Raw genomic sequence first — 14,976 nt, 5'->3', positions numbered from 1 at the left:
TTAATGCAAAAGGTGACATCTTTATAAAGTGATCCTATACCCACTTACCACAGTCTAAAATAGTAAATGCATTCAATTCAGGCTTTTACCACTTGCTTCTGTTGCAAATAAAGCATGTTACCTTAACCCTATGGGCAATGTTTAAATTTCACCTTACCTGTGGAGTTGGATATCCCATTTTTCAGTATTTCCCTAGTAAGAACAAAGATGAAAATGTAAGAAATCACGTCTATAAAGATTTTAAAAATGTAAAGAATTAGGAAAAGCCATAGCCCTCCCCTCCCTAAACTGGAGGGGGAAAAAATGAATGAATTTGAGAGGACTGCATATTTTTCTAAAGCCAGATCGTTAGAATGTCTTCCAAACAGCCTCTTGAGAAAGTTCCCCGAAATAGATTTCAGAAACAGCTTTTTTGAAATTCAGAGTTTTTCTCTCTTTCTCAGTCCTGACTCAGTGCTGGATCCAGAAGGAGACTTTGACTTGGATGATTCAATGGATGTGGCAAGACATGTGGAGGAGTTGCTGAGGCGCCCCATTGACAGCCAGTGGATCTCCCATAATCAGTCTTGATCCTGCCCCTTCCCTGGAGAGACCATGAGGCAACTGTGAAATATTAGAAGCACTTCCCTGAGGGAATTTGTAGCTGCTGTAAGAATGGGTTTCCTCACCCTGTGGGGAACCTCTGGCTGAGAGGGTAAGGTACCAAAGGGACAGTGGGTACTGTTTCTCCCCTCACCCATGTGGGGAAGGCAGTAGAGTGTATTGCTTGATTTTCCATCTGCTCTTCTGAGAAGCTTGCCTCAGGCTTTCCGCTTCTGCACACCGTCTCCTTCTGCCAAGCTATCATTTCATTTATGCTGGGAACCCTTCTCTTTCCTCCTCCTCCTCCTCCTCCTCCTCCTCCTCCTCCTCCTCCTCCTCCTCCTCCTCCTCCTCCTCCTCCTCCTCCTCCTCCTCCTCCCCCCAGGATGTAATACACTGCCCTTCTTGTCTAGAGGCCTTTTGGTATCTGGGACAAGAAGCGACTGAGCTATGGAGAGTAAGCCTTATTCAAAACCTTGCCATTTAATGTCTGATTTATTTCTATTCTTTGCTTCTTCCGAGATAAACAGTATGCTTGTGCCTGCGTTTAACTTACGCTTCCAGGGTACATGCCTGTGTGCAGCATTCTGTGTAAAAGAGGCATTCACTCTGGGAACATTGCTTTTCTTTCTTTCTTTTTTTTTTTGAGCCTTTGATGCAGTGCAGCCCACCCCTGCCTGAATGCTCTGGAGCCCCATTTTTTGGGTAGGCCTACAACCCACTTCCAGCTTTTTCAGTTTGCCTTGTTGCAAGATGCTTGCTTACCTCTAAGTAATTCAGTGCTATTGACTTTTGACATGTCAGATGCCTTTTCCTACAAATCACAAATACAGCAGATTGTGGAGGATGCTTTCATTAAAATGCAGAATTACACTTAGAATAATGGTTTCCCTCTTCTTGAATTTGAGGGCAGTGACTGGAGAGCAGTTCCAAGGATTTGACTGCTAAGTACAGAGGGGAAAAAAACCTTCTGACTTCTAACTGTCCCAACAAACTTTTATATTCCTCTGCTCTGCCCACATTGCCTCCTCATTAGGCTGAACAACTGGGAAAACAGATTCATATATGCACTATTTTTATACCTAGTATTCATTAAAGCTCAGATTATTTTAACAGTTACAGATTTTACATATATATCTGTGGGCCAGGTGCTATATTTAGAAAAATGGTCCAATTTCTAGTCCAGCCACAATTATATTTTTGTTGGGATTGACAAATTACCCAACAAAAGTCATGTGGGGCATGAGAGAGCTTATTTTAAAATATAAACATTAGGTAATTTTATCTAAGCAAAAAATTTTGCAACAGAGGAGCTTGATTACTTTTTACTCCTCAGGAACTCCCCCAACTGCTGATTGAGCTAGGAAAAAGCATGTTATATGTACTTTGCCCTGGCGGTAACTCTTATAACAACTGTTTGAAGGTTAGAATATATATATATATCTTTAGCGTAAACAAAGTCTAGTCACTTGGAAGTCATCCTTAAAGATCAGATATTGTTGAAACAATTTCTTGCTTTCTGCTAATATTGTGTTCTCAAACAAGTCATTTCTAGAAATAACTATGATGCTCTTTAGGATAGTGTATTCATTATAGTGGAATCATCAGCAAATGCATCAATACTATTGTCTTTGGAAAATGGATTTTCCCCGCCCAAAATAGGGTTAGCTGCTTTACTACTATAACATACTTCTCTTGCTAATACCTGTGATGTAAGTAAATTTCTCTCCTAACTCCCTGCATTATTTTGAAAAACTGGTAGTTAAAATTTATATATATATATATATATATATATATATATATATATATATATATATATATATGACTGATGAGAACAAATAAGTTTGAAATAGCTATATTAGTTTCCCTTTAATTCTTTGTTAGCAATCCAAAAAATTTACATTATATATATATATATATATATATATATATATATATGTATATATATGTATATATATGTATATATATATATATATATATATATATATATATATATATATGACTGATGAGAACAAATAAGTTTGAAATAGCTATATTAGTTTCCCTTTAATTCTTTGTTAGCAATCCAAAAAAATTACATTATATATACATATATATATATATATATATATATATATATATATATATATATATATATATTTCCTTCTCGCCATAATACATTTATTTTCATCTTCTTTCACTGTGCAGTGATACAGTCATTGTTGCAGTCAGCAGTAGGCTCTTACAATATCTTTAGTATAAGAAAGTCCTGAGGACATGTCCTAGGACCATACAGTTATGCTACAGTAATAATTTAGTCTCTAGCACAAATTAAATCTTTGAACTTTATTTGAACTTTATTTACATTAATTTCAATTTTTTCATTCATAGTTTTGAAATCCTTCTCCTGATAGTTTACTTTTTTCTCTCATTTTTGATTAGTCTTTTCATTGCCTTTATTTGAATGACTGTAGGCAATAATGCTTCTCAAATACCACTTTCTAAACTGGGATAGAATGTTCCTGGGAAGTATTATTTATACCCAGTTCAAAAACTTCTCATATCTTAGGCCAAACTGGTGCCCTCCAGATGTAATGGACACTAATACTTATCATTCCAGCTAGCAATTTATAGGGGTGGCTGACCTAGCCTCAACTTCCTTACTTTATTATAGTTAGCTGACTTTCTTTCAAACTAGTTTCCTGTCTCAAGATTCTTTTGAGGTTGCACACAAACATCCTTACTGTCCTTAAAGCAAATATTAATAATTTTATGTAGTTATTGTATCAGCACAATCTTACCAAGTCTATCAATGGAATTCACTTCCAAATAAAAATACAGAGCAGAGATGATGAATTTGCAGAAGTGGTGAATTTGCAGTCTCCCAGATTTTATGGATTGCAGTTTCCAACATTCTGAACCATCATGATCAGTGGAAAGGGAAGAATAAGACTTGCAGTTTTCATAACTACATATGAATCACATAATTCATAATTCCCCATATCTTATTTTAATGATAAGTCATAGTGGCCTGGTTCGCACACTGTGTTAAGCCATAAAGTATGGTCAACAAATCGAAACTGTGAAGGTTGTTGTTATCCAAAGCCAAATCAATCAGGTTATGATTTAGCACAACGGGTGGACCCCAGTTTTAATATATTTGCTGGTTCTGTTGTGTCTATAGTAGAAAACTGTCTCAGAGGAGTCTCCATTTCAGAAATTAAATTTTGGATTTCTGCATAAAAATGATACATTCTACTGAGTTAAGGCCTTTTCCTGATCATAGTGGCATTTTCAACATAATATTTTAATTTGCATTTTTGTAGACTGCATACAATACCTGTAACTACCAATGTGCTCATCAATCTCTCTCCCCTGATATCTGTTAAACTTACTATACCATTTGACATTTATTTTTTAAAAAGAAAGAAATAAGACACCAGAGTTCTCTAACATTACCTTTATTGCTGGAAGTAATTCTGGACTCACACAGCCACAGAGACAAATTCTTAGAGATGATGACTGGCTGGCCCCAATGCTCTGGAAATATTTACATCTCTCCAGAAAAAAACCAAATACCTAAGGTAAGGTGCTAAACAATCACCATTTAATCTTGGATAGATGAATATTTGTAAGAGGCTGTTTGTACATGAGCAAGTCTACTTTGCATCTACTTTGCTGAGCCTGCTCACAATAGGTTTCAAAATCTCACACATCTACAGAGGCTCCCTACTGCCCATGATTTACATGACTTTTAGAAACCTGAGGTTTTATTGACCCCTTTCCTCCATAACAAGAACAACTCCCACCTTAACTAAGTTGTGTTCAAATGCCTTTGGTTGTTGTTCAAGAGCAGCACATAAAACTGACCCATAGGAATGCTTTCTGCTATATAAATTGGTATGCCCATTCAAAATGAAAAAAGATCTGCAACAAAGGTATGTTGTTAATGTTAATGGTGCTTCTGTTTAATTTAGTATAAATTGCACACATATTCTTGGTGGACTGTGCCTACTTCATTTTCATTAGTCCAAATGAGTCTGGCTATTGTTTCATAGTGTGGAGGAAGATATCCATAAAACTGAGACATACAAACATTGCACTATTTTAAAGAATTGTTTTGCCAAATGTTTAAATGGTATAAAGAGTAAAATTTTCTGCTAAATATATTGTTTGTGTTTGAAAAAAAAACTTATGAAGCTAATGTATTCATTTTTGTTTTAAACTGTAAAAGGGAGAACAGCTTCAAGATATATTGCTTAAATGCTTTTAAGGGGTTTTTTTGACACAAAAGCCATTTATGTGAAAAAATATCCTTTTTTGATGAAATATCCATGTTTTGAAAAAATGTTGTAATCTGTGCTACAATAAAGTATTGTCAGGATAGTAATGACTAATGTGGTTTTTAACTCCAGATACCCAGTATACTCAGAGGGAAAAATATTGTGCCTATAACTGAACAAATATAATAACAATTTGGTTGAAATACTCATAACAAGAAACACGAGCTACAGAGTTTATGCACTAATAAATATTTGCAAAAGGAGTCCTTGAGACAAGTGGGAGACATAATGAGGAAGATCTGTATAAGTATTACATCATATCAGTGTGGCTATTTCATTGTCAAACAAGTGACACACTTCACACACCTGTCTTAATGCAATTTGGGTTTTTTCCTCCTTGAGTAATTTAATTCAAGACTTTTGGCCATTTCAACTTTTGCGTATTGTAAAATACAATGTATTTCAAAGTTATACCACTATTAGCCTTATTTGTGGACTATTATTTTTAGAAACAACTAGCTGATAATGACATTTTTCCCAAACAGGAACTATGTTTTTCTTTTTGCTGCTTTTTTCAGGCTGCAGCTGAATTTTTTGAATATGAGCACGTGATGCTTTACATATGAAAGTTGTGTTGATACATATTGTGCCACACAGAACGCAGTTAAAACTATTGCTTTTTAATATATTTTAATTTTTTTGGTAACTTTGTCCTTTATATGTGAAAATTCAGCTACATTGTGGGGAAAAATGGTGCTTAGGCATATTATAGGTTTGTGTTTTAAGGCAATAATTCAAACAATTCTATAGTGCTACAAGACAAGGCTTTTCAACCAGTGGTACGGGTACCACCTGTGGTACATTGACACCTGGCAGGTGGTACACGACCATCCTAGAAAAGTAGCAGGGGAGGGGAATGAGCTGAACCGGTGGCAGCACTGAGCAAGAGATGGCTGGAGCTGCAGGGCTGTCAGGGCTCAGCAGAAGCACCAGGCTCAGCACCAGGCTCCAGCTGGAGCTCGGCACTGATCCTGGCTCTTCTGCTGAGCCCAGAAGATGGGCCGATCAGCTGGAATGTTGCAGCATCTCCAGGGTCTTGTGATTTACATTCAGATGCTTGGCAACTGATTCACATGTCCCAGGGTCATGTGAAGTGACCAAAACCTTCTGCAACAACCCAGCAGAGAGGGGGGGAATAAAAACCAAACACCCTCCACCCAACCCCCACTGCCAATCCTGAACAGAAATGCTCACAACAATGAAAACCTCGGACAGGAGGAAGAGCGCTGCCAGGCGGGCAGGCAGATGTCTTGCTCGGCAGTGGCTTTGGGGGGCACTTTTTTCAGTGCCATTGTAACTTCGAACAGTCACTAAGCGAACTGTTGTAAGTCGAGGACTACCTGTACTTCATCACTTTTTTCCTTTTTTTTGGTCAAGTTTTTGACACCAGCTCCCTATTCTGTTGCCACCAATTTTCAGTAAGTGGAGAGGAAAGCATTCGACTTAGAAAAAAAATGAATGAGATTTTATAAATGGGAATAGATTAGTGGGTGGGCGGGCTTGTGGGTTGTTTGGTTGGTTGATAAATGGGGCAGAATCGTGCCACTGTAACACATATTGCTGCATCCTTTGATTAGTAAAGAATATTGCCCTTCCCAAAGCAAATAAATCATTTCTGATATTTCTGACAACCATTTTTGGACATTTGGAATAATTTGGAATGCCTTTGGACATTCTGCCTCATGATTCGCAGTTTCTCTATTCTCTGGGACAAGTAGGAAGAATGAAAAACAGGCTAGCATTCTTTACTTGTATTCTTTTAAGCATTTTGCCTTAGAACATTGGACCGAGCACTAACACACATTGAGAATAAATTAAAAACAGCCACTTGCATTCATTTCATTTTGCTTTATGAGAAGGGCATTCTGACAGTGGCTATATAATGCCTGGTGTATTGCGAGCCAAAACTATGCTCACATCAAATGTGTATCTATATTTCTACTTGTTTCCCATTCCTTGCAGCAGAAGGCAAAAAGGAATCCATCCCTACCATCTCATATATTAAACAATGCAGTCAGCAGAGAGCACTCAAATGTCTTTCTTTTTTCACCTTGGACAGGCATCTGGGCAACCTATAGCCAGGTAGTTTGTTCTCTCTAATCTACAAGGGCAAGATCTCCAACCCTTTCTGCAATTTCAAATGTGTCAAAAAGAGTCCTTTTTCCTCACAGCAGAGCACACAGTTCAGACCATCCAGTGCTGACATTGCCCTCTATATGTTCCACCAAAGCCTGCTTGTTTTCTCAGGCATGGCCGACTTCTACAGTATGTAGGCTGTGTTTACTGACCTCAATGGTTGTATATGCATGCCTGAGTCATTTTTTTAAAAGTGTCCAAAGATAAAGGGTGGCTGGGGTGGGGTAGGGTAGGGGAAAAAGAGGATGAGCAGCCAACTTGCTTTGATTAAAAAGCAAATGTTATTTGCATTATACATTGGTTTCTAGTGACACCTATAAGAGCCTTGCAGAGACCTCTGTGTCTAACTGGGAGCAGCAGTCTTTCTTAAGTGCAAAATCAAGCTGTGGTCTCCTAAATGAGCAATGAAAACCCTGAATAAGGAGCGTGAACTCTCATGAGGGGATAGCATCTGTCCCCAAAGTAGTCAGCTATAGGGCAAGCAAAAACCTGTTACCTCAATTGTCTCTCTATGATGGACAGTCTTAATCACAGTCTTAATCATTATACTGGCAAACTTGCAAAAATTCAAAGAAAAAGTTTTTGAAATAATTTTTTCTTATTTTTTTCTTCAACTGTTTTAAATCAGCTATACTAGTGTTTTTCAGCCTTGATGATAGTTAAGATGGGAGGACATCAGCTGGCTGCAGAATTCTGGGAGTTGAAGTCTAAAGGTGCCAGATTGAAAAACACTGGACTACAACAATCAGGCAAATAAGGCTGTGCAAAGGTCTCAACTATACTTCCCATCCAGTTTGGCATGATAAGTCTCTTTGTGCCATTTAAGTCTAAACATCTTAACTGACAATTTCACAAAGAGTCCTTTGTCTGAAGCTGCACTAAAACGGCTCTTGAGTCCCAGCCATCTGCAGGAAGGAAGGAAGGAAGGCAGAAAAGCGGTTTCACCTGGCAAGGAACATGTAAGAAGAGTTACATCTTGGGAAACTGGAAGTGATACTGCTTTAACTTAATCTTCTTCAACCTGTTGCCCTCTGGATGTACTGGTATCACAACTCCCAGACTATCTCTGGCAACATGAAGAATGGAAGGTTGCCTTTACTTATATTGTCGGCATACTGTTCCATTCTGAGCCCCTGAAATGCTTGCTTAAGCTAGAGAGTGGTTAAATGGTTTATTAAATAGTCCAAACCATCATTTAGGCTACTGGCTTCCAAAGTCAAATTATTTTCTAAAACATCTGGAGAACTATAGATCACAATATCCCTCACCATCGGCCATCTTGAGAGATGCTGTTGGGAATTATAGTTTAGCTGCATTTGAGGAACCCATGTTACCCACCAGTGTTCTGAGGGCAACTAATGCACTTCATTGTTGCATTCACAATATATACTGTATTGCTATTTTTCTATTAATTGAAAAAACTTCAGACTTCAGTAGACCTAATATGTTGTATGAACTGAACCAACTGTGTTTCATTGAGTAAGCTACAATTAAATAAACAATGGCTTAACACACTGGTTGAACATTCCAAATGAGGTAGTGTTTCAAAAAACAACAACAGAGAGAATGGGACTGAAAGGTGAAAAAAAATCTCAGGCTTGAGCACCACCTCTTAAAATTAAGTCTTGATTCCTAAGTAATAGGCAGCTACTTATAATTCAAGAAAATAAGAAATCTGACAGGAGTAATGGACTGGACCTATTTCCTACCTTATTTCCTTCAGCTGCTGCCACTTGATGAAATGGCAGTTGCTGGTTACAGCTGTGTGTCTTTGGGGGGGGAGAAACAGGGAGTTGTGGGGTTTTTTTCAGGCAAACTTTCGTGTATGGACCTGCAAGCATGGAGCTACTCTTCCAGCTTTGATACCATAGCTGGTGTTCAGTTTGTTGACATACTTTTTCAAACAGTATGTGGTAAATATGAATGATCTCTGTTGACCAAACTAAAAATTTTCTTATAAACTGAAAGATAATAGGTTCCTAAAAGGGACGCGGTGGCTCAGTGGGTTAGGACGCTGAGCTTGTCGATCAGAAGGTCGGCAGTTTGGCAGGTCGAATCCCAAGTGCCGCGTAACAGAGTAAGCGCCTGTTACTCGTCCCAGCTTCTGCCAACCTAGCAGTTTGAAAGCATGTAAAAATGCAAGTAGAAAAATAGGGACCACTCCGGTGGGAAGGTAACAGCGTTCCGTGCGCCTTTGGCGTCTAGTCATGCCAGCCACATGACCATGGAGACGCCCTCGGACAAGCGCTGGCTCTTCGGCTTTGACACGGAGATGAGCACCGGCCCCTAGAGTCAGAAACGACTAGCACGCATGTGCAGGGGAACATTTACCTTTACCTTTTTAATAGGTTCATGTAGTGCATAATGTGGTTTGCTGTTTTTTTGATTTAGCATGTTGTATAATTTCCATCACCACTGCCATTTGAAATCATGATTTATTACATGGCATATTAGACAAATTCAGCCAAGGGTACTTTATTATATAAACTAAAGCTATCAGGTATAGGTTGCAAACATATAAATGACTTCTAGAGGGCAGCAAAGAATAAGAATTTTCTCCATCTCTTTCCTATTATCTCATGATCTTTCGGACTTTTTGCATCCCAGCTTTAGTATCCTTGAAACAAATCTTCTTTAGTGATGGGTAAATTTAGTCAGTAGTCTTGCTTGTTTAACCTATTAAGTTGTTTAAAAGAATAGGATGTTGATCAAACCTTGAGTGCAACATCTCAGCTTACACTTTGTATCCAGTGTTTGTTCTTAGATAATATAATATCCCAAAACTTTAGTTCCTTATTTTGTGCACACTTGGAAGTGAAAATTCCTAAGGTCAGCAGCGATTTTATTTTAAATGTAAAATGTCCTACACAAGAACAAAAACAAAAGGGATGTTTGCTCCTTTTTTGCCTACTAGTGAGTTTCACCCATTTGTTTTGGCTGTTGCATCTGCAAATGTATGTATAATCTGGACCCTTTTAGTCAGAGATGACTTCTGGCAACTGACTGGACAAGTCCCTGCAGTTTTCTTGGAAGTGGTTTGCCTCTGCCTCTTTCTTAGGGCTGACAGGCAGTTAATTTGATGCCTAAAATAGAACTAGAACTGTAGCCTGATGCCTTAACTACTGCATCAGACTGACTCTTGCAAATATATGTAGCGATGCTATAATCGCATAATTATTTATTTTTATTTTTTTATTTTAATTCCATTTATATCCCGCCCTTCTCCGAAGACTCAGGGCGACTTACACAAGCTTAGCAGTAGCCTTCATTCTATGTATATGCTTGCTTGTTAGGGCTTTCACACACACCCCAAGCGGCATTATTACAAAGTCAGCTTAATTGCCCCCAACAATCTGGGTCCTCATTTTACCTACCTCGGAAGGATGGAAGGCTGAGTCAACCTTGAGCCTGGTGGGATGCGAACCTGCACTAATTGCAGGCAGCTGGTATTCTCCATGATACAATTATTCAATATTTATGTAATTTTCTTTATATTCAGGTAATTGAGTCACTGATTAATAAAAGTTTGCAGAAACTGCCTATATAAATTTATCCATAGTCAGGTAGAATTTTTTTTTATTATTACAGGTGGCAGGCAAAAAAGAAAGCAGAGCACAGGAGGATATCCTGTGTGACCATGGCAAAAGTAGCTAACTTGGCTAACCGTTGGGCACAATTGCTCCCCAACATACCAGAATTGCTCAAGTACTTTAATCCTGGTTTCTACCAGTTCAGACTTTGCGTGCCATGCAAAAGCATTTATTTTCTCATTTTGACCATTATTAGTTAATATTTTACGGGCTGGTAAAATGGATTTATTTGAAGATGATTCTACCTAGTAAAGGTGAAATGCTGTGAGATAGCTTGTAGATTAGTGTGTTTTTTTCTTTTTTGATTTGCCTTCTCTTTCATATAAATCATGATTTATCAATGCCATCAAGTCAGTGTCAACCCCTTAATGAATGTACTGATAGACTTTATTCAGGATGAATTAATCATATATAATGATTTAATATTAAATGCACGGATGTTGTGATTCAGAGCATACCTAACATCCCGGATGTAGGCTTTGAAGTTATATAGAATTTGTTGTGGTTATAAAATAGAAAATGAGATAGGAGATATGGATGGAGTAGAGAACATTTAGAATAATTGGGCAGAAGAGAATCAATAATAGTCTCCTCATAGTTCAGCTCTAGATTTGATTTTAAATGCCATCATTGCATCCTTTACTAACATGCTTTGAATGGAGGTACCTGCCATCTGGAATTCTTGGGCCACCGCTAAGTTTACAGAGGTTTCCCATTATGGGCCCTCTGGCATCCCAAAATAATAAGGTAGCTATGTCTAATTGGACTGCCATAATTATAATCTCCTTCAATCAGAACTAGCCCTGCTATTCAACAGTGAAACAGATGCTTCAGGCAGAATGCTTTGGAAAAAGCAGCACAGTAGAATAGCATTATATGTCCCACACGGTCTACCTTGCTGCCACTAAACTGATGCTGTGGGAAATTTAGTCCTGTTGCTAGTGTAAAAATAACATTCAGCAGTTAGCCAGATAATCTCCAGGGTACAGAGTCTGGAGAAAAGACTTTATCCTTAGGTAGTCACCATTTGGGGCCATCACAGGATCTTAAATGGAAGCGAGAGTCTTGATGAAGAGCTCTTGATGGGGAAAAAAACCCTGCTCATCTCCTAGTATAGCTTACAAGGGCTCACCAGCAGAGACGGGGACCAACTGAAGACACTTTGTCCAAGGACTCCAAACACAAAACAGCCTTGTTAAGAGAACTGCCCTTCTCAAGTCACAGGCCATCTGTTTGTAAGATGCTGCTATAATCCCAGCTACTCACTTTTGAGGAATTAACTCTCAGGAATGGATATGGCAAATTTGACATTGTGTATTCAAGATGATAGATGATGAGGGGAGGGTTGATCATGTACAAGGACTTAAGATAACTTGGTTAACATTATGCTAAGCTATGAGTTGCTGAACAATTATTGAGGCTCACATGATGTATTCAGGTGTCAATCAAGTATTACAAATCATAATTGCACGGGGGAAATGGGAAATAAAATATGCTTGATTTGATTTGGGGTTAGGGTGAGCCCAGATTATTGTGACTGTCAAGAAACCAAACTTAAGGTAATTATGCTCCGTAGTGTCTTTATGCTAACCCAGGGCTTTTCAACCTTTTCACCCATTGTACCGCTTTTAGGATATGGCAACGTCTGAGTACCACCAGTCGCCTAGCAAGGTGTCAAAAACCTAATGACCAAAAAAAAAGGAAAAAAGTGATGAAGTACAGGTAGTCCTCGACTTACAACAGTTCACTTAGTGACTGTTCGAAGTTACAATGGCACTAAAAAAAATGCCCCCCAAGCCACAGCCGAGCAAGACACCTGCCCGCCTGGCGGCCCTCTTCCTCCTGTCCAAGGTTTTAATTGTTGTGAGCATTTCTGTTCAGGATTGGCAGCGGGGGTGGGGTGGGGGGGTGTTTGGTTTTTATTCCCCCCCCTCCCTCTGCTAGGTGGTTGCAGCAGGTTTTGGTCACTTCACATGACCCTGGGACACTGTGACCATCATAAATATGAATCAGTTGCCAAGCATCTGAATGTAAATCACAAGACCCTGGAGATGCTGCAACATTCCAGCTGACCGGCACTTCTTCTGGGCTCAGAAGCGCCAGGATCAGCGCTGAGCTCCAGCTGGAGCCTGGCATTGATCCTTGCACTTCTGCTGAGCCCTGACAGCCCTGCAGCTCCATCCGTCTCTCGCTCAGGCTTGTGTGGTGCTGCCACCCTTTCAGCTCATTCCCCTCCCCTGCTAGCACTTTTCTAGGATGGTCGCATACCACCTGCCAGGTGCCAATGTATCACAGGTGGTACCCGTACCACTGGTTGAAAAGCCCTGTGCTAACCTATCTTCCCCAGATACATTGAACAGTAGCTATGGTTAATGATAAGGAAGATGTGGAATACAAAATCTGGGGTTTCACAAGGTTAAGGTAGGTAGTAATTTGTATAGGAAATTGCATTAAGACTGTTGACTCAGTACTAAGCCAGAATATGAGTTTATGGTGCCAAATAATTATAAGGCAATATCTCCATGGTGCCATGCTCCCAGTGGCATAGCGTGGGGGGGTGCAGGGGGGGGCGGCCGCACTGGGCACAACATCTGGGGGGGCGTGCTCCAATCCGATCTGCCGGGTCACCGCCCACTGTGGAGGGGGGGGGTGCAAATTACTTGCCTTGCCACGGGTGCTGACAACCCACGCTACGCCACTGCATGCTCCATTGTGTCAGATTGCATCTCCCATAGTTGCCAGTCATTATGGCTGCTTGTCGTACTTCTTTTGGAACCATAAGAGTTATTTTCCTGCCTACCTGGAGAGAATCAATTTAGGAACAATGGGACTGTCTGTGAATGGATATCTGTACATTTTTTTCTGAGAATACTTACCTCCTTTGTGGACAAAAATGTTAAATTAAGAAACTGCTCCAGGGAAATTCTTTAAAAACTTTTGGGTACTGCGACTGTATAAGCCTAATTTAACTGGTAACCCTATTCATTTTTTAAAAAAAAATAAAATAAACGCAGTGAAATAGGAGAAAGGATATCCGCAATTCTACGCCTCTGCCCCACGAAGCGTGTGTAATACAGGGAGGGGAGTCTGATGGAGCGGAACTCAAACCCAGTATTGTTAGAAGGCCCGATTCTTACACGGATACACTTATCTTCTTTTGGCAGCTTTAGGTTAGGTCGCCTGGGGTGTCTCGGGTTTATTCCCAGTGACATGCAGGTCATTTGATCCTGACAGCAGCTGCTGGCTGAGCGTATGAACTGTTTTAACTGAAAAGAATGGCATTCGAACTACATAAAAGAAAGATGTGTTTGTATATATTTTAGCCTAGCGCGGCGGCGAGGGGGAGGGCTGTCGCCTTTCCAAGCGCACGTTCGAATTTAACGCCCGGCACAACCGCGGCGAAACGTGGCGTGGCGCTTGCACAGGCGCGCGCGGCTCCACCACGCGGGGCCGCAGAGCATTTGGAGATAGAGATTGAGAGGGGCGGCCGTGCTTTGCCTGGCTCCGCCCCGGTCATCCCTCTACCCCGGCGGCGGCATCAGCGGCGGTAGCGTCTCCTCGATCGCTCCCTGCGTCCGATCCTCCTTCCTTCGCCGGCAAAGCAAAGCAAATCGAAGCGAGCAAGGCACGCTGACGCCGGAGCACGAGTGAGAGCGCTTGGTGGCTGGAAACGCACAAGGCGGAGGGCGCCACTGGGGCAGCCGCTGAGTACTCGTGCCGGGCCGGGCCGGTGCGGCTGCTGGGAGCCCCTGGGGGGGATGGCGGACGGGACTCCTTGCGTTCCTCCTTCGGGGTCGCCCCGGCCCGGGCCCCCCCGCGTCCCGCTGCAAGAAGAAGGTGTTGCGGCCGCTGTGGAACCTCTGGACGACCTGAGCTCGCCATGTTCCGTTTCGGGCAGCTCTGCGGGTACCAGCCGCGACAACTCGGCCGAGAGAGAGCCCCCCGGCGTGGCCAAGGCTGCCCCTGCCGCTGGCATTATGAAGGTGGGTCCCGATCGCTTGCGCCTCCTCCCGCCCCGCCACCTTTCTATAGGGAGGCTCTTGCTGTCGATTCTTTCGGCGTAACGTCTCTTTCCTTTATAAATAGCAATCCCACTGGGATTTCCCACCACCCCAATCCACAAGGGCAACCTACCTGAACTTAAGCCAATTTCTTCTAGCCCGCAACCTGAATATCTCCGGTTCTGCCCTCATCTGACCTTCTAAATTAACCGAGGGACCCACTAGAGATTCCTAACCGATTTGTTTTTCCTTCCATGCAGCAGCGTCCCTTCTTCTGAATGCCCTTTACTAAACTTCCTCCCATTTCTAAAACAACAGGTTCTGAGACTCTTGCTATGAGTAGGT

At 40.9% G+C, this 14,976-nt stretch overlaps 3 protein-coding genes across 3 annotated transcripts in view; 2 read left to right on the top strand and 1 right to left on the bottom strand.

The window, feature by feature from the left end:
- LOC310648443 (signal transducer and activator of transcription 5B) overlaps positions 1–6,980 on the top strand; it is a 61,232-nt gene extending 54,252 nt beyond the window's left edge. The window contains exons 17-20 of the mRNA XM_083376280.1: positions 444–694; positions 3,987–4,145; positions 6,295–6,322; positions 6,867–6,980. Coding sequence (XP_083232406.1) covers positions 444–570 — 127 coding nt within the window. The 3' untranslated portion in view covers positions 571–694; positions 3,987–4,145; positions 6,295–6,322; positions 6,867–6,980. The remainder of the gene's footprint in view (positions 1–443; positions 695–3,986; positions 4,146–6,294; positions 6,323–6,866) is intronic.
- Positions 1–14,976, bottom strand: part of CISD3 (CDGSH iron sulfur domain 3) — a 293,184-nt gene that overhangs the window by 4,109 nt on the left and 274,099 nt on the right. The gene's annotated exons all lie outside the window — the stretch shown is intronic.
- Positions 14,105–14,976, top strand: part of LOC310648438 (inactive phospholipase C-like protein 2) — a 71,100-nt gene continuing 70,228 nt past the window's right edge. Inside the window, exon 1 of the mRNA XM_083376273.1 lies at positions 14,105–14,613. Coding sequence (XP_083232399.1) covers positions 14,389–14,613 — 225 coding nt within the window. The 5' untranslated portion in view covers positions 14,105–14,388. The remainder of the gene's footprint in view (positions 14,614–14,976) is intronic.

This window comes from Vipera ursinii (assembly GCF_947247035.1).
Source record: "Vipera ursinii genome assembly, chromosome: Z".
Classification (NCBI taxonomy): Eukaryota; Metazoa; Chordata; class Lepidosauria; order Squamata; family Viperidae; genus Vipera; species Vipera ursinii.
This window is presented reverse-complemented; position numbering and strand designations above follow the sequence as displayed.